This window comes from Ovis canadensis, chromosome 3, assembly GCF_042477335.2.
Source record: "Ovis canadensis isolate MfBH-ARS-UI-01 breed Bighorn chromosome 3, ARS-UI_OviCan_v2, whole genome shotgun sequence".
Classification (NCBI taxonomy): domain Eukaryota; kingdom Metazoa; phylum Chordata; class Mammalia; order Artiodactyla; family Bovidae; genus Ovis; species Ovis canadensis.
In genome coordinates, this window is record NC_091247.1 from 59,492,451 (window position 1) to 59,519,777 (window position 27,327).

A 27,327-nucleotide genomic window follows, 5' to 3' on the forward strand; every position below is an offset into this window, starting at 1 on the left:
ACCCAAGTGCATGGGGTGCCAACTTGTCGGCACTTTGGATGTCTGAAAATGTCTTTATTCTAGCCTCTCTGAAACTCAGGTATTTGGGTATAGAAATCTATGCTAAATCATTTCTTAGTTCTTGGTTCTGTCTGTCTGCTGGCTTTCAATTTGCTATTGAGGAGCTTGGTGCCATTGATTCTTGATCCTTTGTATGAAGTCTATTTTTCATTCTCTCTGAACTCTTACACCGTTATATTATCTTTATCTCCAGTGTTTTGAAATTTCACTTTGGTGTGGGTTTATTTTTGTCCACTGTGCTGGGCGCTTGCTGGGACATGTCATCTACAAATTGACCATCTTCAGTTTGGGGGCCTTTCTTTTTCCCTGTTACTCCTTTGATTTTCTTTTCTGTTTTCTCTGATCTTTCTTTTGGGACCCTTGTTAAGTCCTTGGTGCTCATGGCCTGTTTTGTCCTTTTGTCTTTTTGGCTTTATCTTTTTCTAACCTTTCTATTGAGCTTTCTTTGCTTTCATGTGCTTAATTTCATGTACGAACTCTTTTTGTTGTTCTCTGAGTAGTTTTTGTTTGTTTTATTCAAATTTTCCAGTTTCTTCTCTAAGCTCCCTGAGGCTATTAATGCTTTTGTTTTTGTTCTAAGGTCTCTTCTCCCTCTTATCTTTCCTCAGAATTTTTTTTTTGTTGTTGTTGTTGTTTACAGTTTGTTGGAAGTATAATTTACAGACAGTACAATTTACTCTTTTTCTGGTACTTCCCTGATTGTCCAGTGGTTAAGATTAAGAATCCACACTTATTGCTTCAGGAAGCACAAGTTTGATCCCTGGTTGGGGAACTTAGATCTCACATGCCATGTGGTGTGGTCAAAAAAAACCAAAAAACAAAAAAAAAACTTACCCTTTTTTAGCATGTAATTCTGAGTTTTGAATGATGTAGTCAAGTCACAACCAACAGATATTGTTAGAATGCTTGGTCTTTTCTTTTTTTAATTCTGGTGTTCTTCAGCTGTCTGCTTGTTTTGAACACTAGTAGACTAAGAAGCTGATTGGAAAGCAGCTCTCACAGTGAGAGTAGTCCTTGCTCTCGGCTTGTCTGCCAAGCCCTTATCTTGGGGGGATCTTCTGGAGTCAGATCATTTTTCTTTCCTTTGACTGGTCAGGTTTCCCAGAGTAGACTGCCCAGTGCCCTTTTAGGAGGGGTATGCATAGCTGCCATGTCCTGGATACCAAATAGGAGAAGAGGGTGAGAAGACATCTGTCGTTATTCAAGATATGAACGTGCTTCTGATTTCTCCCATTTTCAGTGTTATTCTTGTGCTAGATGGAAAAGAAGTACCTGCTACATTTTGCAGTGTGTCTTTGACTCTGGGCTTGATCATATTACTTGTTTTGCCAATGAAACATGTCATCAGTGGGTTGAAAAGTACTTTTGCTTTGGGGGCTTGGCCTTTTTGCTTCTGAAATCTTTCTTGTTGCCTTGTGAACAGGCCTCAGCTAACTCCCCTGGAGGGTAAGAGGCATGTGAGTGAAGTCATACTAGAGACTTTTCAGTCTGTCCATGGAATCATGAGAATTAATAACAGTTTGCTCTTTTAAGCCTCTTAATCTTGGGGTAGCTGCTCCACAGCAAAAGCTCACTGATGGAGTACCCCATCTTCAGCTCTGCCTGGCAGCCCAGTCCTGAGCCCTGCTGATTTGGCCTTCTCCAGGGAATAAACATGCTACTTTGGAAGAAGTGGAGAAAGATAAAAAGTTATAACAGGTTTTCAAATAGCCTTTCAACCAGCTTTCCCTTATCGCTCCCACTGTTGTGTCTGAAGTTCAGTGTCGCTGAGTCCTGGAACCTTTTGGGAGGTTGCTTCTTAGCTTTCTCCAGTACGGGTTTAGGATTTCTCTCCCTCATTTCTGTCACTTATCATTGTCCATCAGTGGTCTAACTTTAAAAAACTGGTTGCTGTTTTCTCCTCTTTTTGGTTTATGCCGTTAAGAGAAATTCCTTTATCATAAATTTAGAGAGGTTTGGGGAAAGAGCTGAGCTAAATACAGGTGTTCACGTTCAAGAAGTTCCAATTAAACTTCTTTAATAGGAGGGAAGTTTGATCTGTGTTTTTCAGATAACGTCCTCCCAGCACACCTGTGTGTTATGATGGTAATTAATAGCAAGACTGGAAAATGACGGCCAGTTCCAGTTGATTGGTTGGAAGAGTCATTCACAGTTCATAGGACTTTAAAAAATAAACTTGTTCAGAGGTTTGTTTTTTTCTCTCCCTCAAATTCAAACTTATTTTGTGTTACGTTTATCCAGCTGTAGTCTCCTGAAATGACTGAAAGGAAGCCAAAATATTTTATGCTCTATCTTTTAAACAGGTAAACCCCTAGGGACTTAAAGGATTTTTGTAGATTTTCCCTTCAAAGTTAAAAGATTTGGTGAGAGGAAAATAAAAATAGTATTTAAAAGCTATATCTGGTCTAAGCAAAAAAAGCGTTTATTCACAATGGCCTGTAGTCTCCCTCTTAGGTGATAGAAGGGAAGATGCAAAGTTTTCAGGTTTTATTGTAAACTGATGAAAAACAGGAATGCTCGCCTGCCACATGCCACTGTCCTTGATCACATGAGGCATTGCAGGCACCAGCTGTGGAACTGCATTGAGAAGGCGTTGCTTCCTGTCTTTTTTTCCCAGAAGTATAAACTAATCATTAGCTTTCCTGCCCCCTGCACTTTTAAGAGCTAGAAGAGACAGCCAGAAGTTGTTTCATTACACTCTCAGGAGCCCCTCGGTATGTGAGCCTGGAGTATATGGTGTCAGCAGATACTAATCTCAGTTGAGCACCTGTGGCTGAGCCAGCCATGGGTCCATATTCCCACAGTAGGGCTGTGGTGTTGAATTAACAGCATTGGTTTCTCAGGGTTGCTGTGACAAGGAACCACAGATGGAGCAGCTTAAAAAACAGAAATTCATTGTCTCTAGGTTCTGGAGGCTAGATGTTGATTCCTGTAGAGGCTGTGAAGGAGAAACTGTGCTGTCTTTCTCCTAACTTCTGGTGGTTTCCTAGCAGTCTTTGGCATTACTTGGCTTTGTGGCACGTGTCCTCACTCTCAGTCTTCATGTTCATGTGGCATTCTACCTGTGGGCCTCTCCCTGTGTGTACAAATTCTTCTTCTAAGGACACCACTTGTGTTGGATTAGGGCTCACCCTCATGACTTCATTCTGACTTGATTACCTCTGTAAAAGCCCAATCACCAAGGAAAGTCACATCCAGAAGTACTGGGGTTTAGGACTCCAGTATATCTTTCCTTTAAAAAATTTTTTTTATTTTTGGCTGTGCTGAGTCTTTGTTGCTACATGGGCCTCTTCTCTAGTTTCAGAGAGCGGGAGCTACTCTCTGATTCTGACATGGGGCTTCTCACTACAGTGCCTTCTGTTGTTGTGGAGCATGGCCTCTAGGGTGCATGGGTTCAATAGCTGCAGCCCCTGGGCTCTAGAGCTCAGGCTCCATAGTTGTGGAGGGTGGGCTTAGTTGCTCCACAGCATGTGGGATTTCCTGGCCCAGGAATTGAGCCTGTGTCTCCTGCATTGGCAGACGGATTCTTTACCACTGAGCCACTAGGGAAGCCCCAATATATTTTTTTGGGGGGGAGCACGGTACAGTGCATTACACCCAGGGAGGAAGGAGTTTATGCCACTCATGATGATGCTTCTGTCCGTGTGCAGGGTTGTGCACAGAGGCCTTGCTGGGGAATCCAGTGAGATATGGGGAGGAGGGAGGGTTGGAGGACCTGCTGATGGAAGCAGGCCTGAAGGGTCCCTCCTGAGTGGGTCCTTGAGGTCATTGTACAGGGCCCTTCACGTTGTGACTGGGGATTCAGACTGTTTAAAGGGAAAGCAGTTGGCCTCCCAGCCACATAACACAGGCAGAACTTACCTACTGGGCTCCTTTCACATGCAGACTCTGGACAGGCATTGAGTCAGGCAGCTGGTGGCAGTGGTGAAGAGGCATGTGGAACCTAGTTCCTCAACCAGGGGTCGAACCCCGGCTTCCCTGCATTGAGGGCATGGAGTCCTAGCCACAGAACCACCGGGGAAGTCTCATCATTTTTTCCAAGCAGGAGTTTGTACTGCTGCTGCTACTGCTAAGTCGTTTCAGTTGTGTCCAACTCTGTGCGACCCCATAGACGGCAGCCCACCAGGCTCCCCGTCCCTGGGATTCTCCAGGCAAGAACACTGGAGTGGGTTGCCATTTCCTTCTCCAGTGCATGAAAGTGAAAAGTGAAAGTGAAGATGCTCAGTCGTATCTGACTCTTAGCGACCCCATGGACTGCAGCCTACCAGGCTCCTCCATCCATGGGATTCTCCAGGCAAGAGTACTGGAGTGGGGTGCCATTGCTTTCTCCAGAGTTTGTACTAGGTAACTCCTTTTCGAATGAACTCACAGTAGTTACTTACTCAACTGTTGGCTCAGCTAATCCTAACTGCTGGTGAAAAGTGTATATATAATGTGCTCTCACATACTCTGATTACCATCTAGATGGACAAATAGAACATCCTCATGAAACAATAACACTGGCAAGTGGTGCAGGCAGTTTTTAAGCTTCGGGTTAAATGAAAATGATATACTTCATACAGATTTCTTTCCCCCATAGGAATCATGATAGAATTGTTTCCTTACATCGGTTTTCGTGTAATACATTTGAATGTAGTTTAGTATCATTTCTAACTAGTGGGTTGGCCGAAAAGTTTGTTCAGATTTACATCACATGGAGGAACCTGAACGAACTTTTTGGCCAACCCAAAGTATACACTTAACAGGGGTCATAGTCTATATAATGGGCTTCCCAGGTGGCTCAGTGGTAAAGAATCCTCCTGCCAGTGCAGGAGATGCAGGAGACACAGGTTTGATCCCTGGGTTGAGAAGATCCCCTGGAGGAGGAAATGGCAACCCAGCCCAGTATTCTTGCATGAAAAATGGACTTGGACAGAGGAGCCTGGCAGGCTGCAGCCTATAGGGTCGCAAGAGTTGGATACAACTGAGGAGCTGAGCACCAGTAGTATATATAACACAGTTTTATTTGTGATAGAATATCACACTGAGCTACATTCAGTTCATATCGTTATTCCAGCAGCATCTGTATTAGATATCTGTCCCTGGAACAAATTACCCCGAAACTTAGCAGCTTAGAACAACAGAGATTTGTAAGCTCATAGTTGCCAGGGGTCAGGAACCTGGAGTGGTTGAGCTGGGTGTTCTGGCCTTGAGTCCGATGAGGCCGCAGCTGAATGTTGGACAGGGCTGCAGGCGCCTCAGCTCTGCTTGAAGGGCCTGCTTCCGTGCTCTGTCAAGTGGGCGTTGCGGCCTTACTTCTTCACAGGCTGTGAAGTGGGCCTTGTCCCCAGGGCTCTCAGTGTCTTCAGGGCTTGGCAGCAGGTTTTCCTGGTGTGTGTGTGCGCGAGGGTGAGTGGAGGAAGGGAGGGAGGAATCTTGTGGGAGCACGCCCTTTCTTTTTTATAAACTGATCTCAGCTGGGGCTTGCCATCACCTCTGCTGTGTGCAGTTGATAACACAGGACAATCTTGGGACGTCATGGGCAGGGATTCCCCAAAGGCATGAATACCACAGTGTGTGGGGGGCTTTGGGGGCTCATCTTCCAAATGTTCTTATAGCCTAAGGGTCTGTGATTAGTATCCTTTCTCCAATATCATGTTGGGAGAAACCTAGGAACTGAGAAATGAACCAGCAGTACCTTTTTCCTTGTTGTTTTCTCCCTTCATTATGTATTTCTCTTTCAAAATCATGAGCTTTTTTCTTTTGAACTTGATTCACTCAGCATTTTATTTTACCTTTTTATTATGGAAAATTTCAAACTTCAAAAAGGATACTGAATAATGCAAGGAACTTCTGTGTACCCATCGCCTGGTTTCCACAGTGATCAATTCATGGCCAGTCTTGTTTCATCTGTATCCTATTCTCCTCTACCTATGTTATTTTGAAGTGAATCCCAGACATAGTATGGTTTCATTGTATGTATTTCATTATGTCTCTCTGAAAAATAGGGAGTCTTTAAAACATCTCCACAATACTTAAAAAATTAAGCAGTAATCTTTCATAGGATAAGGTAAAGTCTAGGATTCAAATGTCCTCTATTGTCTTATCCTTTAAAAATATTTTTCTACAGTTTTTTGAATCAGGATCCAGATAGGTCCCATACATTTCAAAGTCCAGGGTGTTTGTGTTTTATTGTTAAGTCTTAGGATTTGAAGATTGACATTGGTCATTATCTATCCTCATCTTTTTATAGGTGAGAAAACTTGCTAGGGGTCATGTGACTGGTTTATTTAAGATTAGAACCAAGACCATCTCATTCTTAATCTCAGGTGGTTTTGACTTTAGGCAGAAGATATTTTCTAGACATGGCTTTTGGTAAAAAGGTTTCCATGCTTTGGTTGCTCCATATAGTGTAAGCATATAGTCAGTGGTGCTGACTTGGCCACTGCTGCTGCTAAGTTGCTTCAGTCATGTCCGACTCTGTGCGACCCCATAGACGGCAGCCCACCAGGCTCCCCCATCCCTGGGATTCTCCAGGCAAGAACACTGGAGTGAGTTGCCATTTCCTTCTCCATTGCATGAAAGGAAAAGTGAAAGTGACGTTGCTCAGTCCTGTCTGACTCTTAGCGACCCCATGGACTGCAGCCCACCAGGCTCCTTCATCCATGGGATTTTCCAGGCAAGAGTATTGGAGTGAGTTGCTGTTGCGTCTCCAGACTTGGCCACAAACATCCTGATTTTTTCCCGGTCTGTTCTCTCCGTTTGCCGCGCTCCTCACTAGCAGTCATTCTGGTGCGCTGCCTTTACATCCTCTTCTCTTGCTTATTTTTATTCAACAGTGTGGCCTGGAAATTGTCACTGTGTATGAATTTATAGTGATCATCTTCTGTCATTTTTTTTTACAACATTATTTTTTAAAAAAACTTATGTTCTGTAGATTTGGCTCTTAGTTTCAGTTCAGTTGCTCAGTCGTGTCCTACTCTTTGTGACGGCATGGAATGCAGCACGCCAGGCTTCCCTGTCTATCACAAACTCCTGGAGCTTGCTCAAACTCATGTCCATCGAGTCAGTGATGCCATCCAACCGTCTCATCCTCTGTTGTCCCCTTCTCCTCCTCTGCCTGTGTTATTTTGAAGTGAACCCTAGACATAGTATGATTTCATTGTATTTATTTCATTATGTCTGTGTGAAAAGTAGGGAGACTTTTAAACATCTTCACAACACTTAAAAAATTAAGCAGTAATCTTTCATAGGATCAAATAAAAACCCAGGATTCAAATTCAATCTTTCTGATAATCAGGTTCTTTTCCAGTGAGTCAGTTCTTCACATCAGGTGGCCAAAGTATTGGAGCATCAACACCAGTCCTTCCAATGAATATTCAGGCCTGATTTCCTTTAGGATTGACTGGTTTGATTTCCTTGCAGTCCAAGGTACTCTCAAGAGTCTTCAACACCACAGTTCAAAAGCATCAATTCTTCGGAGTTCCATTTTCTTTATGGTTCAACTCTCAAATCCGTACATGACTACTGGAAAAACCATAGACTTTGACTAGATGGACCTTTGTCAGCAAAGTGATGTCTGTGCTTTTTAATATGCTGTGTAGGTTTGTCATAGCTTTTCTCCCAAGGAACAAGCGTCTTTTTATATTCATGGCTGCAGTCACCATCTGCAGTGATTTAGGAGCCCCAAATCTTAGTTTAGGAAGTTTTAAAAAGTAATGTTTAGGCTCTTAGCTTAGGAAATTTTAAAAAGTAATGGTAGTCTCCCCCCTTTCCCCTGCCCCCTCATTCATGGAGAATACATTCCTATACCCCCAGTGGCTGCCTGAAACAGCGGATACAGCTGAATGTGATGTATACTATATTTTTTATATACGTAGATACCTGTGATGACATTCAGTTGGTAAATTAGGCATGCTAAGAGAGAACAACAGCTAATAATAAAACAGGACAATTGTAACAAGACACTGATAAAAGTTATGTGATCATGGTTTCTCTCTCAAAATACGTTATTGTAAAATTTAATTCCTTTTCCATATTAACTAGGCATTTATGCACTGTAGTCATAACTTTTGCAGTTTGGGCTGCAACAGTGAAACTGGCACAGATTTCTTTTTCCTTCTTTGCAGCTTCAAGGATGGCAGATTTGTTCTTACAGTTTTAGATCTTAGCATCCTTAGCGTATAATTTTTTTTCCTTTCCTTACTAAGTTAACAACTTTTACTGTTGCCCTTAAGAAAGCATTTTATGAAAAAAAAAAAAGAAAGCATTTTATGGCTTGTCTTTGGTGTATCTGAATTGCCAGCATCAGTATTGTGCTTTTGAGCTTTACCTTGGAGATATTCCAGGTTTGGTTCCATTCCACCATAATAGAGTATGATACAGAGTGAGCTACTTGAATTTCCCAGTGCATATAGAAGTTATGTCTACACTCCATTATATTCTAGTAAGTGTGCAGTAGCATTATGTCTAAGAAAGCAATGGACATAACTTAGTTAAAACATATTGCTGAAAAAATGCCAAAGCAGTAACAGCAGTAACGTGAAAGCTCACTGGTCACAGGCTACCATAACAAATGTAATGATAATGAAGAAGTTTGAAATACTGTGAGAACTTCCAAAATGTGACACACAAAGTGAGCAAATGCTGTTGGAGAAATTGCATCCTTAGGCTCCCTGGAGGCAGGGTGGCCACGGCCTTCGGCTGGTGACAAAGCACCATAAAGCGAAGCACAGTAAACCGAGGAGTGCCTGTATGAAGTGCAGTAAGGGTCTGTTGAACACAAGCACTGCGACATCAGGCTGATAGCTGAGATGGCTGTTGAGTGACTAACAGGTGGGGTGTGCTGAAGAAAAGGATGATTCACATCCTGGACCAGATGGAGTAGGTAGCAGAGATCTCATCGTGGTATACTCAGAATGGTGTGCAGTTTAAAACTTGTGATTTCTGGAATGTTACATGTAAGATTTTTGGATCGAGGTTGCCCATAGGTAACTGAAACCACAGATGAGGGCTACCTACTGTACTGTACTGGGCTTCCCTGGTGGCTCAGCAGTAAAGACTGCCTGCCAATGCAGGAGACTCAGGTTTGATCCCTGGATCAGGAAGATCCTCTAGAGAAGGGGATGGTAACCCACTCCAGTATTCTTGCCTGGAGAATCCATCTCATGGTCAGAGGAACCTGGTGGGCTATGGTCCATGGAGTTGCACCGAGTCAGACACAACTCAGTAAAACAGCAACTGTAGTGTATTACCAGAGCTTTCGGAGGCCATGAAATCATCTTAAGTAACAGGTCACAGAGGAGGGACTCTGGCTAGTGCTGGAGCAGAGTGTTCAGTAGTTGCTATTTGCCTTCTTCCAGTTCCTGGAATGGACCAACTTTTGCCATTCTCGGGGCTGGATCCCTATCTCTTGGTGGTACAGGTTGGATTTGGGAGGGGCCTTGGTGGTACTGAGTGTCTGACCCTTAGATCCAAATGGCTTCTGAGGCTCCTCATGCTCGCTCAGAGATGATGATTACAGGCGCTTTTTCCTGTTCTCCACAGGCCCGTCAGCTCATCTTGCAGTATGGCTTAACTCTCAGTGACCTGGACCGACACCCAGAGGTAAGAGAGGCTGCCGGGTTTTTCTGCCTCCTTTTTTATGACTGTTGCTTGTTCATGCGCTCAGGATATCTGATCAAGTCTAGGAGGAAAGTCAGTCAGCCATACTACTTGTTCTCCTGGGACTTTGGATATTAATCCTGGCTGAGGTCACAAGTGGGGAGGTTGTTAATTTCCAGGATGTTCCCTGTGGTTTAATGGAGGGGGCTCAGGGACCCAGATGGAGAAGGAGATGGCACCCCACTCCAGTACTCTTGCCTAGAAAATCCCGTGAATGGAGGAGCCTGGTAGGCTCCAGTCCGTGGGGTTGCGAAGAGTCGGACATGACTGAGTGACTTCCCTTTTGCTTTTCACTTTCATGCATTGGAGAAGGAAATGGCAACCCACTCCAGTGTTCTTGCCTGGAGAATCCCAGGGATGGGGGAGCCTGGTGGGCTGTCATCTCTGGGGTCACACAGAGTTGGACACGACTGAAGTGACTTAGCAGCAGCAGCAGCAGGGACCCAGGACTTCCTGCAGCCCTCACACAGGCATGTAATATGAGCAGGCTGGCCCTTGGAGTTTGCCGCTAATTGGAGAGAAGAAGCAATTGTCTGAGGCAAGCATGGGCCTTTGAAAACAGATAAAACACGGGCTTTTGAAAACAGAAGTTTTTTGATTAAGACGATTGAACACACGAACAATCCAGAGGCTGACGTTGAGGAGAGTGTGGAGCATCCTCACAGCTGGCATTTCTTGAGCCCTCACTGTGTACAGTTATTCTACTAAGTGCTGGTCTGTATTAAACCACAGTCATCCCTCAGTGTCCAAGGGGCTTGGTTCCAGGACCCACTGTGAAAACCAGAATCCACAGATGCTTGAGTGCCATAGTTGGCCTTCTGTATTCGTGGTTCTGCATGTGTGTATTTAGCCAACCATGGATCACATAGTACTGCAGTGCATATGTGGGGGACAGAATCTGCCTCTGAGTGGACCTGCGCGGTTCAAACCTGACCCTGTTGTTCAGGGTCACCTGTATTTAAGCTCCTGTAGTCTGGAAGGTGGGAACTATTACCCTCCCATTACCATCCCATTTTACAAATGTGAGAAAGGCATGGAGAAGGCAAAGTGTTTGCCTGAGGCCTTGCTTCTTATAAGTGGCAGAGCCTGAGGATGAATTCAGGTGCTTCCAGCTCTAGAGTGCTGCTGCTTAGAGGGGCTTTGTGGGAAGAGGTGAAAATTTGAGCAGAGCTGTGATGGCTAGGTGGCAAGGGCAGGAGAGAGCATTCCAACCAGGATGGGAACCCTGGGAGCAGCTCCAGGCTAGCATGTGGGCATATGTGGACAGCGCCCAGACTGGCTGGGGTGTCTAGGACCAAGTGATAGAATACTTTGGGCTGAAGCTGGACATGGGACCCACGCAGAAAAGATTGCCTCCCTCCAGTCCCCAGAGAGCTGGCTGTGGTGCAGCAGGGGTCAGTGCAGGGTGAGGAGGAGCATCATGGGCTGTCGCTTCATCCTTGTAAAAAGGCGGAAGTGAGGCTGCCCCACTGAAGTTTTGGTGGCTCCGTATCAGGCAACTTCTGACTTGCAGCTTAAACTGAATTTGCACCCTGAGGCTTTATGTGTGCTCAGTCGCTCAGACCTGTCCAGCTCTGTGGCCCCATGGACTGTGACCCACCAGGCTCCTCTGTCTATGGGATTTTCCAGGCAAGAATACTGGAGTGGTTGCCATTTCCTTCTTTATACTGATGTTTTTAGAAAAACCATTCCTGAGGCTCCCATATGGTCCATGCAGAGTCCCAGGAGTGATGAGAAGTATCAATATATCTTTCTTCCTTGATTTCAGATTTTGAAACATGAATGAACCTATTCTCCTCCTTCACTGCTTTTGGGCTGGCAGTGGAACTTCCCGTTAAAGGCAGTGGGCAAGCCCAGACAGGTGCTTTAGTGGGATCATGGGGGTGGGATCTCAGAAATTTTCCAATTTTAAATCACATCAGATGTGTGTCACCATACCTGTGTCTTTGCCATATTAGTTCAGACATTTCTAAATCAGTGCTTCTCAGACTTTTTTCCATTATTGCCTGCTTCCAAGGAAATTTTAATCCCACAGATATACTATATATCTCTTTCTATCCTTGGAGGTGAAGTTACTCACACTGAGATTGCATGCTCAGTAATTCCAGCTTGTCCAAAGAGAATCCCATCAAAGAGTAGAGGAAGTATAAAGTGATGGATGAGAGCTGCACCCAGGTGTGGTCCATATATGCTTCCTCATGACCCTAGTGGAATAACTTAACCACTGAGAGTCTTAGTTTCCTAACTGGTTAAATAGGAATAATAACTGCTTGACTAATAGGGCAGCTGGGGTCTCATGAGCTGTTGCAGGTTGATGCTTAGCACAGAGCCTGCCCTCAGGAGGGTCTCAGTGGTTTTTGTATCTTTCTTCAACGCAGATCGATCTTGCCATCGATGGTGCTGATGAAGTCGACGCTGACCTCAACCTCATCAAGGGTGGTGGGTGAGTTGTAGGGCCTTTTTTTTTGCCAAGTATCTGCCAGTTAATCCTTAGCAAAGCCAAGTGGAATGCAGGATAAGCACAGTGCCTCTGGGATGCACACGAGTTTGTCTTTCTTCTTGGATGTTGATGGCATAAGCCTGTAGAGCCAGCTGGGCATTTCTGGTTGTTAGTAGCAGTCTGGTGACAGGGACCCGAGCCTGGTCAGTGAAGTGATTCATCTTAATGGGTTCTCTGTCTGCTGCCTTCTGCTGATTCCAACTTTAAAAATTGTACAGCCAAAACAAAAAAAAAATTGCACAGCCTAAAGCAAACACATTACTGGGACTAGATTACTAGGTCTGTGGGCTCTGAGCAGGGAGTGGTGTGTGTATTCATTCCTTTGGAAAACATTTATTGGGTGTTTCTTGAGTGTTAATTTTGGGGAGTTAGGAAGTGGTGAGCTGAAGAAGGTGAAGTCCCTGTCTCCTCGTTCTTGTAATCAACCAGACTCTGGAGTGACACAAAATGTGCTTAAAGTCTCGCTGTGCTCTCTCTGCTTCCTAACCGGCTGTCAGATGGCAGAAAGGGCAGGTTGTTCAAAGGGGAGTAACCTCCCCTTCATGCCACAGTCACATGACCTCCCCCAGGCACTGTGCTCCTTAGCAGATGCATCTTAGTTGGGTTATGCCTGTGGCCCCACTGGGAACCCTTTCTCCCGGACACAGACTCCTGCTTCCACAGTCCATTTACTGGAAGCAGCAGGTCTTAGCCCAGGTGCCATAACAAAAATCTTAGACGTGGTGACTTCAAGGGAAAAATTTGTTTGTCACAGTTCTGAAGCCCTGGGCTTGGAGATGGCTACCTTTTCAGTGTAGCCTCCTGTGGTGGAGGGAGAGAGAGTAAGAGCTTTTTGGTATCATCTTAGAAGGATATCCATCCTAATCAGAGCAAAGCCCCACTTCAGTAACCTCATTGAACCACAGTTACTTCCTTAGAGACCTCATCTTTCACATATAGTCACGTTAGGGGTTAGGCCTTCACCAGATGAATTTTGGGGGGCTGAGGGCAGGAGACACAATCTGCACCGTGTGATAGAGTTCGGGGGCTGTTCCTTTAAGAATTAAAAATTAAATTTCTAAGTGTCAAAACTGAATGGATTTTGGTTTCCTATATCTGACTTTAGTTCCCAGATTCAGATTTTGTCTTACTTAGCCCCATGTTTGTTCCTTTGCTTCTTCCCCATTCCCCAGAGGCTGCCTAACCCAGGAGAAGATTGTGGCTGGCAATGCCAGTCGATTCATTGTGATTGCCGATTTCAGGTACGATGTTCAGTGTTTCTGAACTGTCCACTGAGGAGGTGCCTCAGACCCCAGCCCGCATTTTATGGAGGAGAAAAAGAGCTGGAGGGAGGGGCACTCCTTCCTGTGACTCAGGAGAGTGCCTTGGACAATTATGTTCTGCTTTGGTGCTGAAGGAAGATACTGCTATTTCTTGTGTCCGCTTGAAAGAGGAAACAGATGTCACACTCGTTAACAGAGCATGTCCTTATTGATCACTCATTCGCTCCATTTGCTCCCTGCAAGGCGTCTCGGAGGAAGCGGGTCAAGCCTGCCCCTGGGCACCCCTGCCTCCCCTGTGCCGCATGTGATTTGTGTTGTGGACAGTCTTTGACCAGGCTCTCAGAGTCTACTAGAAGGCACTTATGCTGAGCGTGCTAATTAAAAAAAAATTACAGCTGTAGGAAGAGCATAAATGATTATGTTCCTCACACCTGTTTAACCACAAGCCAGTCATATCCCGGTTTTAATATTTTTGTCATATTTACTTCACATACTTTTTTTAAAAACAGTAGAGCACAGCCAGTCTGTTTGAAGCCCTGTACACTTGGCCCTGCCCTCTCACCTCGTTAGTAACTCCATGCCTGAATTTGGCATGTCTGTACCGCTGAGCTTATTGACATCTGTTGTACTTCTGACTCTTTTCTTTCCAGGAAAGATTCAAAGAACCTCGGGGATCAGTGGCACAAGGGCATCCCCATTGAGGTCATCCCTATGGCCTATGTCCCAGTGAGCCGAACTGTGACCCAGAAGTTTGGGGGCGTGATTGAACTTCGGATGGCCGTCAACAAGGCAGTGAGTGGCTGGAAGGTTTCTGGGAGGTGTCCCAGGCTCTCAGGGCCTGTCCTCCTGCTTCCGTTAGGTCCTTTATACCCAGACTGGGCAGGTGGCTCCTGTGGATTATTTATCGGCTGCACTGTGTCTTCATTGCTGCTCAAGGGCTTTCTTTAGTGTTGGCGAGTCAGGGCTACTCGAGACGCGTGGGCTTCTCGTTGTGGTGGCTTCTCTTGTTGCAGAGCACAGGCTCTAAGTGCGTGGGCTTCAGTAGTTGCAGCACATGGGCTCAGTAGCTGTGGCACATGGGCTTGGTTGCCATGCGGCGTGTGGAATCTTTGCAGGCCAGGGATAGAACCCTTGTCCCCTGCATTGGCAGGAAGATTCTTAATCCAGTGTGCCACCATGGAAGTTCTCTCTGTTTATTTTTAATCAGCCTGTTGGCTTATTTTCAGAGCACTGGCTTTATCAGTTTCCATATTCAAACTCATGTAGACAAGACTATACTTAACACACTGTATATTCCCTGTACAAATGGGCACATTTTCTGTCCCTTGGAATCTGATGCTCCTCGGGTGATCTGATCTTTGTACCTGGATCTCTCTGACAGCTGCTAAAAATGGGTTTGGGGAGTCCCTCCTGGGGCAGAGAGTTACTCAGGTTTTGTGGTATGATTTTCTTTTTTCCTCTTTTCTCATCCTGTGGTTAAATGAAGTAGAGTTCCTTGGGGGATGTAAGCTCCTCCCCAGAAATACACTCCAGATACTTAGTCCAAACACTTCACTTCAGCTTCTAAAGTGGGTTGAACAGAAATTTTTTTCTTACACTTAAGCAAGCAGAAGTAATAATTCAAAAATTAACTATAGTTGCAGACAGAACTGTATATAAAAAGTTTGAAACATACAGGAGAGAAAGCAACTTATCTGTAACTCTTCCCTGATGAACTTTTATTTTATTTTAATGTATTTTCTTCCTGGCGTTTTGTGACTTTTTAAAAAACCACAGTCTTAATCATAGTTGTTACACTGAGTTCCAACTCTGGCTCCCTGAGTAGCTGAGGATTCGAGAAGAAATTGTCAGGGTTCTTTCTCAGAGCTGGGGTTCCTCCACACGAGAGCCCAGCATCTTGCTTTTGTGTGTTCTTTCTGGGCTCCCACTCCCCCATTTTGCAGAGCAGTCTTTGTGTTCTGGCAACATTTGTGGTCCTATATGCTTTCTAGTGCCCAAAGCTGCTGTGTGATACTGGGTTAATTAACTGAAAGTACCCCCAGCCGTGTGACCCCAGGACCCCTCACTGCTCCATCTTTTTGTTGGGTCTGCCTGATCTGGGGGGAAAGTTGTCTCACGTTGCATCACTGATGGTTCTCAGTGTAAAGCTCTGGGAGCACTGAGCCATATTGGTTGTCTGTTCTCTTGCTGTAGTTTCTCACTCTAATGATGGCTAAGCATCACTGTGCCCTCACTGTGGTAAATGCTTACCCATGTGGTTTATGCGTGAGCTGCCGAAGGAGGTAGGTTTCATTATCCCTTTCTTGCCATAGAGGAATCTGAGGCTCACAGAGGAAAATGGCCTCTGTGAGATATCTGCCTCAGTGGCTTCAGGACTCCTGCTCATGACTGCTTCATAGCACTGCGTTCTAGTAATAGAAAGCATGAGGTGGGAGTACTGGTTGAAGTGGGTTGCTTAAGATACTTGTCCTTGGTTATCACCTCCACTCTCCTGCCCCCTCTGCCTGCCTGAATCTGAATCATCTCGTCACTGTGGGCAATTATCTTCTAGGGTCCTGTGGTGACGGATAATGGGAACTTCATCCTGGACTGGAAGTTTGACCGGGTCCACAAATGGAGTGACGTGAACATAGCCATCAAAATGATCCCAGGTAACATATATTCTTGAGTGTAGACACCCAGGCTCTTCATAGCCGTCCCCTGCCTCTGGCCATGGGAAGCACAGTGGCTTTGGCTTTGAGACTTGTGTGGGAAGAATTTGCTTTATAACATGTTTGGAATTTCTAACTTTGCCTTTGCCTTTTCCTCCTGAAAACAGTTACTGCTCACTTAGCAGCTTTGTTAGTTGGCATTTCACAACCCGTTTCAATTGGGGCAGGCATGGGGCCGATGGTGTGTCGGGGGCTTGCCTTGAAATAAACGTACTCTCTCTGCAAAGAGCTTGACTGTCACCTCTTTGATTCTGGCCTGTTCTCTGGAGAAGAATGACTCAGTTCTCCCACGCTCGTTAGATTCCTGCGAGGTGCTGGAGGTGCTGTGCCCTGTGTTACAGGGAGTTCTTCTTCCAGGTCGCCGTTGATAATCTGGAAGAATCAGCCCTAGCGATAATGCAAACGCAGGGGGCCCTGTGGGCAGGAGTACTTGCAGTGCCCACCAGGGGGCTCTGGTGCACCTGCTCAGACCTTTCGAGGCTAACTGAGGCACTGAGATGTCCTTTGTGAGCGGATTTCTCCCATCCTTTGGTCTCCACCTCAGTCAGCAGAAGCTACATCCTAGAGAAGTTCCGAGCTTCATTAGGAACAGACAGTGTAAACAGAGAAGCTAGATGCTGAATTATTTAGCACAGTGCCTCAGGGTCATCCATGTGGTTTGCTCTCTCATTCTCTTTTTCTCTTCCTCTTTGGTCTGTTGTAATACATGATGCTGGACCTGGGTCAAGGGAGGGGGGGAGGGAACGTTTCCCTGTCTGTCTCTGTCACCCTGCCTGTGTCCCATGCACGTCCGTTTGTGTGAGGACACCTAGAGGGCAGCAGAACTGTCCCCTGGCTGCCACACCCTTGGGTGTTCCACTGCAACACCCAGAGCAGAGAAGGGCCAAAGCCAGTGGGGTTCTTTCCCCCTGTTCAAACCAAGCCACCTCTCCCCTTTCCACTAATCTGGGGATGGGTGTAGGAATGGGTTAGTCACTCCCAGCATCCTGATAACCTGAAGAGAAGTGGTCTTGAGATCAGACCTTTGACAGCTGCCCTGCACCTCTACTCTTAAATCGTTGAAGTCTCTTCTGAACTCAGTTTGGCTTTCTCTTGAATCAGGTGGAAGCTGTCACCTTATGTTATATTGGGTTGGCCCAAAAGTGTTCAGATTTTTCCTTGAAATGTTATGGAAAAACTCTAAGGAACTTTTTGACTCAGTAGAGTTTTTGAGAAGCCTGGGTCTTGGTGGCCACTGGGCACGTCCTTGGGAGGCCCCTATCGTGTCGGTGCAGTGCTGGGAGATGATTTCATTCATGTATGCAGGGCTCTCTTTGAAAATTTTTTTGTCCTTTTGAATTTACATCAAAAATTTAAGAGTGAATAGTGAAGTCTCTGTCTTCCATCCCTCCACTTTCCCCCTGTCTGAAGACAGCCAGTGCTTCCAAAGTTGTGTGTCCTTGTGTGTGTGCCCTTGTCTGTGTGTGTCCTTCTTGAGTTGATCTTACATAAACAGAAGTCAGCTCCCCCACCCCGATCTCTTTGTTTACACAGTTGACAGCATATTTGGCACATGTTTTGCTTCCTGTTTTTTCTGTCTTCCTATTTTCCTGTTTTTTCCCCCACTTTGAAGGTTATTATATAATGGTTCACAAAAGAACTTCCTCATTCTTTTGTTTCTTAATAATAATATGCATTCCATCTTGTGACTCTCACATAATTTATTTAGGCAGATCCATGTGAGCAGATATTCGTTTCCAGTCCTTTCTCAGAAGGGGATTACCAGTTGAAAGAATAAGTGTATCTGATTTTGCCAGATAGCACAGAGCTGCCGTCCATGGATGGCGGTAGTCTACCTTCTGCCTGAAGTGCATGCCGGTGTGCTTCGCTACACACTGGCTCCATCAGGAGCTGGACAGTAGTATCTCACTGTAGTATGTGTGTATATGGAATATTTTCAGTAAAGGTTGCTAACAGTTGTAGTTAATTTGCATTACTGAATAGTATACTGTCATTTTTGTGTGTGAAAAAATGTCTGTATATCCATTCTACTCTTATGGGCCTTTGGGTGTTTCTAGTTTTTAGCTGTTGGGAACATTCTCTTACATATCTTGTGAGGATCATATACATATATCTGATATATACTGAGGAGTAGAGTTGCTGGATCATCAGGTATGAATATGTTCAGCTTCAGAAGATAGACCGAGAAACATTTTCCAGCATGGTTTTCTTCAGATTTACTCCTATAGTCAGTGTGTGGGAGTGTCTTTACATTCCAGTCAAATTTCATTATACTCATCCTGTTGAGTGTGTAGTGGTATCTTGATTTGCGTTCTCATTTTTTTAAAAAAGTCCTTTATTTTATTCTTTTTTTTTCTTTCAATTTTTTTTTGCCACACCTTGCAGCATCTGGGACCTTAGTTCCCCGACTAGGGACAGAACCCATGTCCCCTGCATTGGCGGAGCAGAGTCTTAACCGTTGGGCTGCTGGGGAAGTCTCTGCATTCTCTGTTGACTAGTTTGAGCACTGTTTTTCTGTGTTTATTGGCTGTTTTGGAGAAGTATCTCTTTTGTGACGTATCTCTTAAGTCTTTTGCCCATTTTTCCACTAGATTGTCTGTTGTCTTACTGATCTGGAGAGTTTATTCATCTTGAATATGCATTGCAAGCTATCTTTCAGCCCTTTGTGGGAAAAGCTTCTAAGGCTGATAGTGTGATTGAGCATCACGGGAATGGGAGCACTTAGAGTCACGATGGAGGGGCTCTCTGAGAAGATGACTGGTCCAAATAAAGGCAACAGTGTGAGCAAAGTCCCCGAGGCAGGGCATCTTTCAGTTCAGTTCAGTTCAGTCCAGTCGCTCAGTTGAGTCTGACTCTTTGCGACCCCATGAATCGCAGCACGCCAGGCCTCCCTGTCCATCACCAACTCCCGGAGTTCACTCAGACTCACGTCCATGAAGTCAGTGATGCCATCCAGCCATCTCATCCTCGGTCATCCCCTTCTCTTCCTGCCCTCAATCCCTCCCAGCGTCAGAGTCTTTTCCAGTGAGTCAACTCTTCGCATGAGGTGGCCAAAGTACTGGAGTTTCAGCTTCAGCATCATTCCTCCAAAGAAATCCCAGGGCTGATCTTCAGAATGGACTGGTTGGATCTCCTTGCAGTCCAAGGGACTCTCAAGAGTCTTCTCCAACACCACAGTTCAAAAGCATCAATTCTTTGGCGCTCCGCTTTCTTCACAGTCCAACTCTCACATCCACACGTGACCACTGGAAAAATCACAGGAGCATCTTTAGATGTATCATTTGTCTAGTGCTGTTGAAGGTGGTCACTCCTACGCACCCAGTGATCCTGGTTTTCTTCTTGCCTTGGGAGGCTGAAACTTAACACTTCCTTCTGCCCTTCATCCCGCAGGTGTGGTGGACACGGGGTTGTTCATCAACATGGCGGAGAGAGTCTACTTCGGGATGCAGGACGGCTCGGTGAACATGAGGGAGAAGCCGTTCTGAACGGGCCCTGCAGGAGTGGAGTGTGTTCCTCTCGCGTCCCCAGCCCACCGCCAAGGTGGCCACGCCTCTCTGAGCCTTTGCCTTAATGTATCTGTGCCAGGTGGATAGCTTGGCAGGGTGAGGGGTTGAGGGTTAAATCCAGTCTTCTGAAGTATTGTTATTAAATGTCTTTTTAAAAAGAGAGATATAAACATATATATATTTTTACTATTAAAAATGCTCAGTTGTTTTTTTTTTAATAAAGTGGAACTTGATTTCATGTTTTATATGAAACATTTACCAAAAAAAAAAAAAAGGACTGTCTTTTAAACTTTTAACTTGAGCCTGCTGGTTAAGCTTCTGAATATTGGGTTTGCTGAGAAATATAAGTCAAACGTTTCTTCAAACTGGTGAAATGAAGGGCACAGCCAGCAGCGATCCCCTGATGCCTTACTGGAAACATAGGAGTTCGTTTCCTTTTCTACCACATTGTTTTGTGTTTTAGTTTTTGTTGCAGTTACGCACAATACGCAGTTCTGTGTTCTAAGAGGTGAACTATAAAAATATAAGTCTGGCGGGTATAGGGTGTGGTGTGTGATGACTCAGAATGTGTAAACTACCAGGGGAGGGTGTGGGAGTTCTTCAGCTGAGGTCATGGGTTCATTCAGACTCTGTGTGTTGAAGCCATTGGACAGAAATACTTGCCAGAACTGCCAAAGCACTGCTGTGAAGCACCTTTCAGTGACTGTCTTTTTGTTGTTAATAGTTTTTTCGTTCCTTTATTGTTATTTTGCATGGTTTGGCATCAGAAGTTGTTACCTCTTTATATTGTTTGAAGGTTGAAATAAAACAGTATGGTGCCATTTTGGCTCTTTGTCTTTGTTACAGAATTTGTGTCCATTTACAGTAAAATAGGAATCAGTTTTGCTCACTTAATTTACATTGGGTCTTTGATAAGGGGTGGGATTCACTCAAATCTTGAGCCAAAGAGTAGATAAGTATTTCCTTTATTTCTGAGAGAGCTTGGTAACAGCTTTATTTCATAGAACTTTTGTCAAACAAGACATCGATTTTCTTTATTAATGGAGACTAACACAGCTGAACAAAAGTCACAGATTATCCCCAAGTTTTATGCTAGTCAGACCCTCAGTCATGGAAGCTGACAAGCAGTAAAATGGGTCACCTGACTTTCCTGTGTTCTCCCAGTGTGTAATCTTCACAGTGGGCCCAACGAGCAGTGAACCATCCAGAAAGCTTCACAGATGGCAACAGAAAGGCCGTGATCAACTCAGTGATGATTCTAGATGGGACTCATTAATCCATCCTGCTGTAAAGGTGTTTGTGTTGAGAGCCCTAATCCCCCAGTGCTGACTTTGCACAATCCTTAGACGTTCATGTCACTCGCCTTGCTCTCTGTTTTGAAGCTTGGATTATAGCTACCAAACCTAGAGGCGTCAGAATTCCTGCTAAATCAAGTTTCAGGCTCAATCAATCAGGACTGAGCTTTGAAGAGGCTTTCTTTTCCTTGCTGAATTCCTTCTTTTTCGTTCTCAAGGTGGTCTTTAAAAATAGTTGGCTCACACATTGTTAGGAAACCTGCTGTTCAGTTCAGTCTCAGTCGTGTCCAACTCTGGGACCCCATGAATCGCAGCATGCCAGGCCTCCCTGTCCATCACCAACTCCCGGAGTTCACTCAGACTCACGTCCATTGAGTCAGTGATGCCATCCAGCCATCTCAACATCTGTCGTCCCCTTCTCCTCCTGCCCCCAATCCCTCCCAGCATCAGAGTCTTTTCTAATGAGTCAACTCTTCGCATGAGGTGGCCAGAGTACTGGAGTTTCAGCTTTAGCATCATTCCTTCCAAAGAAATCCCAGGGCTGATCTTCAGAATGGACTGGTTGGATCTCCTTGCAGTCCAAGGGATTCTCAAGAGTCTTCTCCAACACCACAGTTCAAAAGCATCAATTCTTCGGCGCTCAGCTTTCTTCACAGTCCAGCTCTCACATCCATACATGACCACAGGAAAAACCATAGCCTTGACTAGACGGACCTTAGTTGGCAAAGTAATGTCTGTGCTTTTGAATATGCTATCTAGGTTGGTCATAACTTTTCTTCCAAGGAGTAAGCGTCTTTTAATTTCATGGCTGCAGTCACCATCTGCAGTGATTTTGGAGCTCCCCAAAATAAAGCCTGACACTGTTTCCCCATCTATTTCCCATGACGTGATGGGACCAGATGCCATGATCTTCGTTTTCTGAATGTTGAGCTTTAAGCCAACTTTTTCACTCTCCTCTTTCACTTTCATCAAGAGGCTTTTTAGTTCCTCTTCATTTTCTGCCATAAGGGTGCTGTCATCTGCATTCTTAGGAGTCCTTTATTTTTCTCCAAGACTATTTTGGTCTGGATGGTACATAGTTTTTACACAAACTGGACACTTGGTCTTAGTTGAGAAAACTTGATAAAACTGCTTCTTGATATGATCCTTAAACTCTCTGAAGTTAAATTCAGGGATAAAGATAAACAACAACGTTAAACTACATTTCAGAAAAACACCTGCATGTTCCACGGCACAAGTAAATGCGTGGTGGGTTTCATAGGCCTTCACACCTGTGAGCCAAGTGCAGTTCCCTTAACTGAATGTGAGGTTTTCCTTCTTTAAACACCTGCTGTGTTTCAGGTACACATAGCAGTTTGTTCTAGAAGTAAATTTGGATTTAAGTTTCTTCAGTGAAGTCATTAGTAAATGTGGTCTTGTTGGATGGACCCCATTTGCAGGTTTGTGGTCAGTCCCAGGGGCACAGGAGAAGCTGCAAACCTGGTGTTCGGGAAAGGTTTATATCCAAATTAAGCTGCCACATATCTGGGAGGCATTAAAGGGGAAAAGAAATCACTTGAATTTGAACCTATTCAATTTTGATTTCAGCTGACAATTTTTTTTTTTAAGTTTTATTAATTTTTGGTTGTCTTGGGTCTTTGTTGCTATGCGGGCTTCTCACTGCTTTGGCTTCTCTTTGTTGCGGAACTTGGACTGTAGAGCACAGGCTCAGTACTTGTGACTCATGAGCTTAGTTGCTCTTCAGTGTGTAGGATCTTCCCTGACTGGGGATTGAACCTCTGTCTCTGCATTGGCAGGCCAACTCTTATCACTGAGCCACCAGGGAGGCCCCAGCGCTCAAGTTTTATATTCTTCAGTCATCAAGCCTTTGCTGAGTCCCCTTCATGTGCCAATTCTTAGTGGGGACTAGTAGAGGGTCGGAGAAGACAATGGCACCCTACTCCAGCACTCTTGCCTGGAAAATCCCATGGACGGAGGAGCTTGGCAGGCTGCAGTCCATGGGGTCGTGAAGAGTCGCACACGACTGAGCGACTTCACTTTCCCTTTTCACTTTCATGCATTGGAGAAGGAAATGGCAACCCACTCCAGTGTTCTTGCCTGGAGAATCTCAGGGACGGGGGAGCCTGGTGGGCTGCCGTCTATGGGGTCGCACAGAGTCGGACACGACTGAAGTGACTTAGCAGCAGCAGCAGCAGTAGAGGGTAGAGAGCAGAGACAAGTAAGACACCTCCTGGGCCCCAGATGCTTCCAGCCTTTTGGGTGAGACAGAGTGACAGAGGAATTGCCAGTTCAGTAGGGAAGAGGGGCTGTGAGGTGGGAAGCGTTACCAAGTGACTGGTGACTGAGCCCTAACCATTACTTTGAACAGGTTGTGTCCCGGGCCTTTAGTCTGTAATCTCACAGGAGTTTGGTGGTCTCTGTTGTGGAGCTTGTGGGAAACAGGCTCAGTTTAAGTAACTGTTTCAGGAAAGTTCAGACACTGGAAAACAGGACAGACTTTTCTGGCTCATCATTCCAGCTGGTTGTAGGACTCTGAAGAGTTTGCGTTCCTTAATGCTGTGTCCACCGTTTGTAACTTGAATCACAAGTAATTTGTAATTTTTAAAGTACTGAAGTTAGTGAATGGGTTTATTGTATATGTGGGTAGGTTCATGGGTAATCCTCTAATATTAATAAATTTCTCTTTTCTAATGAGCTTTCTTTTAGTGGGAGAAAGGCACAGAAGATTGCACAATCTGGGGTTGGCTGTGGGAAGGCCCTCTGCACGAGTCAGTCCTTAGGCTGCCACCAATTTTCTCCCCTCCTGTGCTTATTTGCTTTCTCCGCTTTCCAGGATATAGGCGCAGTGGCAGCCATTGGCACTGCTGGCCCAGGAAGGATGTTTATGGCTAAGGGTTGTTAGTTCCCTGCAGTCAAAGACTTCAGAACACATAACTGAACCAAGTTGATTTTGTTTGTTTTTTTGTGTTTTATTTATTTTTCTTTTTGACGGTGCTGAGTCTTTGTTGCTCTTCAGGCTTTTCTCAAGTTGTGATGAAGTGGAATTGCTTTCCAGTTGCGGTTCTCAGGCTTCTCATTGCGGTGACTTCTCTTGATGTGGAGCACCAGCTCTGGGGCAAGAGGGCTTCAGTAGTTGCGGCCTCCGGGCTCTAAAGCACAGGCTCAGTAACTGTGGTGCTCGGGCTTAGTTGCTCTGCAGCTTGTGGAATCTTCCTGGACCAGTGATCAAACCTGTGTCTCCTGCATTGGCCAGCTGATTCTTTATCATTGAGCTGCCTGGGAAGCCCCAAAATGGGTTTTACTGATTCGTTGAATGAAGGAAGTCACATGCCATGAGGAGTCTCAGCCCAAGGCTGTTAGGACTTTAGAGGACTTAAGTGTCTGGGGCTTTGGGGAAGGCTTTGTTCTGGGTTGGATGTCATCAAGAAGCAGGAGAATTCTGTGACCCAGCATCCTAATTTTCACTGAGAAAGTAAGGACTGGGATTGTAAAGCTGGGATTGTAAAGAAGCAGCAGTCACTCAACAGCCAGGGAAGGGAGGTGTCTGGTCCTATTTGTGGTTTGGATGACGTTCATGTTTTGTCCATTTTATGGAGACACAATGATCACAGAGTCATCTGGTGTTTGTATCACTGTCACCCAGCAGCCATGAAATTAAAAGACACTCCTTGGAAGGAAGGCTGTGACAAACCTCGACAGCATATTAAACAGCAGAGACCTCACTTTGTCTACAGAGATTCATATAGTCAAGGTTAGGGTTGCACGTGTGTGCTCAGTTGTGTCCGACTCTTTGTGACCCCATGGACTGTAGCCCACCAGGCTCCTCTGTCCATGGGATTTCCCAGGCAAGAATACTGGACTGGGTTGCCATTTTCTTCGCCAGGGCATCTTCCTGACCCAGAGATCAAACCTGAGCCTTCTGCACTTCCTGCATTGCAGGTGGATTCTTTACCTCTTGAGCCATTGGTTTTTCTAGTAGTCATGTACTGCACCAGATGTGAGAACTGGACCACAAAGAAGGCTGAGTACAGAAGAACTGATGCTTTCAAATTGTTCTGGAGAAGACTCTTGAGAGTCCCTTGGACCTCAAGGAGATCAAGCCAGTCACTCCTGAAGCAAATGAACCCTGAATATTCATTGGAAAGACTGATGGTGAAGCTGAAGCTCCAATACTTTGGCCACCTGATGCAAAGAGTCAACTCTTTGGAAAAGACCCTGATGCTGGGAAAGACTGAGGGCAAGAGGAGAAGGGGGCAACAGAGGATGAAATGGTTGGATGGCATTATCGACTCGACCTGAGTATGAGCAAATTCTGGAAAATAGTGAAGGACAGGGAAGCCTGGCATGCTGCAGTTCCATGGGGTTGCAAAGAGTCAGACACAACTGAGTGACTGAACTGAACTGAACTGAACCGAAGGCTGCATGTGTGTGCTAAGTTGCTTTATTCATGTCTGACTCTTTGCAACCCCATGGACTGTAACTCACCAGGCTCCTCTGGTCCTTAGGATTCTCCAGGCAAGGATACTGTAATGGATTGCCATGCCCTCGTCCAAGGGATCTTCCCAACCCAGGGATCTAACCTGCGTCTCCTGTGTTGGCAGGTGGGTTCTTTACCCCTAGCACCAACTGGGAAGCCCTAAGTCTTCATATTACAGTGTGTATTGTATTTCAGTACATCTTGTTTTGGACTAGGCACCTTCCACGTATTCATTCATCAGTGACCCAGGATTGGGGAACACAGTTCTAGAATTGAAAGGGAACTCTGGTATTGTCCTTGTTCTGGCTTTTAAAATAATATTTATTTATGGCTGTGTTGGATCTTAGTTGCCATGTGCAGGCTTAGTTGCCCTATAGCATGTGGGATCTTAGTTCCCAGACCAGGGATAGAATCCATGTCCCTGGTGTTGAAAGGTGGATTCCTAACCACTGGACCACCAGGGAAGTCCCTGTTGTGCTTTTTAAAGGCCGCTTTGATTTCCTGGAGTGAGCCTGGGTTCTACTGTGGCCCTAGATGTTTCTTAACACTCACGGAGTATGGAGTCAAATGGACAGCCTCCGAGGGGGTTCCCTTTAGCTGCCCTAATTTGAACTGAGACCTTCTGTGTCTCAAGCAGATGGTCTCTCTGACCTTATAAGTGGCCTTAACTCCAGGAAAGAGAACCATTCTTTCAGCTTCTAAGTTAAATGGTTATTTTAGTTGAAAGTGTTAGTCACTCGGTCGTGTCTGACTCTCTGCGATCCCATGGACTGTAACCTGCCAGGCTTCTCTGTCCATGGGATTCTTCAGGCAAGAATACTGGAGTGGGTTGTCATTCCCTTCTCCAGGGGATCTTCCCGATTCAGGGATTGAACCTGGGTCTCCTGCATTGCAGGCAGATTCTTTTCTGAGCTACCAAGGAAGCCCTATTTTAGTTGAGGTATACTTTTTTTGAGAGAGATTAAGTATGATTAGTAACCTTGGTTCCTTGGTTTGGAATTCTATTCTTCTGGTTGCTAACTTTTGGATAAGTTTATTTCACCCATAAACCTTGATTTCCTCAGTGTAAAATGGCTGCAAAAAATGTTACCTTTTCAGGTAATTTTGAAGTTAAATGAACTAATTCATGCCAAGTGCTTAGAGCAGTTATTGGCACATAAAATGCTAATCAATCTTACATTTTTATTAGACTGCTGTGGACTTCTGGAAAATATAAGTTCCTTGGGTCTTAAAAAATGAAGAATGGTTGGAATGTGCAAAAATAGCTTGCTGAAAATAATTTGGGGGGTGGGCATTGGATGGGGAAACCATGAACTGAGTCACAGGTAAATGGGAGTTCCCTGCTGTCTGCTTTTATGTGATATTTTCTGTAATAAAAAATTTTTTTTAATAACTTGCCAGCTTTTGTTCTGGAATTTGCTGAAAGAGAAAATTGTTACAATAATTTTAGATACTCCTATGAAGTGCCATGTAGGATTATTGAGATGTGTGAGTATATGTGTGTATTCTGCCTGGGAAAGTCAGGGAAAGCCCTTTAGTGTAGGTGATCATTTAGCTGTAACTTTAAAAAGTTTTTTTTTAATTAAAAAATTTTTATTTATTCTTTTTTAATAAAAAAGAATCAATATTGATACATTGTATAAGAATGAAAACATAATGCTAAATAAAAGATACAAATTATCATTATTGTATGACTGCATTTATGTGAAATTCTAGAAGAGGCGAATTTATAGACAAAAAGTGAATTCATGGTTGCCTAGGACTTGGGATTGGGGGTGGGATGCACTGAGGGAGAAATAGGGAGTAACTGCTAACAGACAAGGGGTTTCTCTTTGGGAAAAATTTCTCAATATTTGTTCTTTTTTGTTCATACT

The 27,327-nt window shown here is 44.8% G+C and overlaps 1 protein-coding gene across 1 annotated transcript in view; it reads left to right on the forward strand.

Annotated features, from left to right (window-relative positions):
- The window catches only part of RPIA (ribose 5-phosphate isomerase A), a 34,944-nt gene extending 14,442 nt beyond the window's left edge, over positions 1-20,502 (forward strand). Inside the window, exons 4-9 of the mRNA XM_069583199.1 lie at positions 9,586-9,645; positions 12,081-12,145; positions 13,375-13,443; positions 14,115-14,256; positions 16,016-16,115; positions 19,566-20,502. Coding sequence (XP_069439300.1) covers positions 9,586-9,645; positions 12,081-12,145; positions 13,375-13,443; positions 14,115-14,256; positions 16,016-16,115; positions 19,566-19,660 — 531 coding nt within the window. The 3' untranslated portion in view covers positions 19,661-20,502. The remainder of the gene's footprint in view (positions 1-9,585; positions 9,646-12,080; positions 12,146-13,374; positions 13,444-14,114; positions 14,257-16,015; positions 16,116-19,565) is intronic.
- The last annotated feature ends 6,825 nt before the right edge of the window (positions 20,503-27,327 follow it).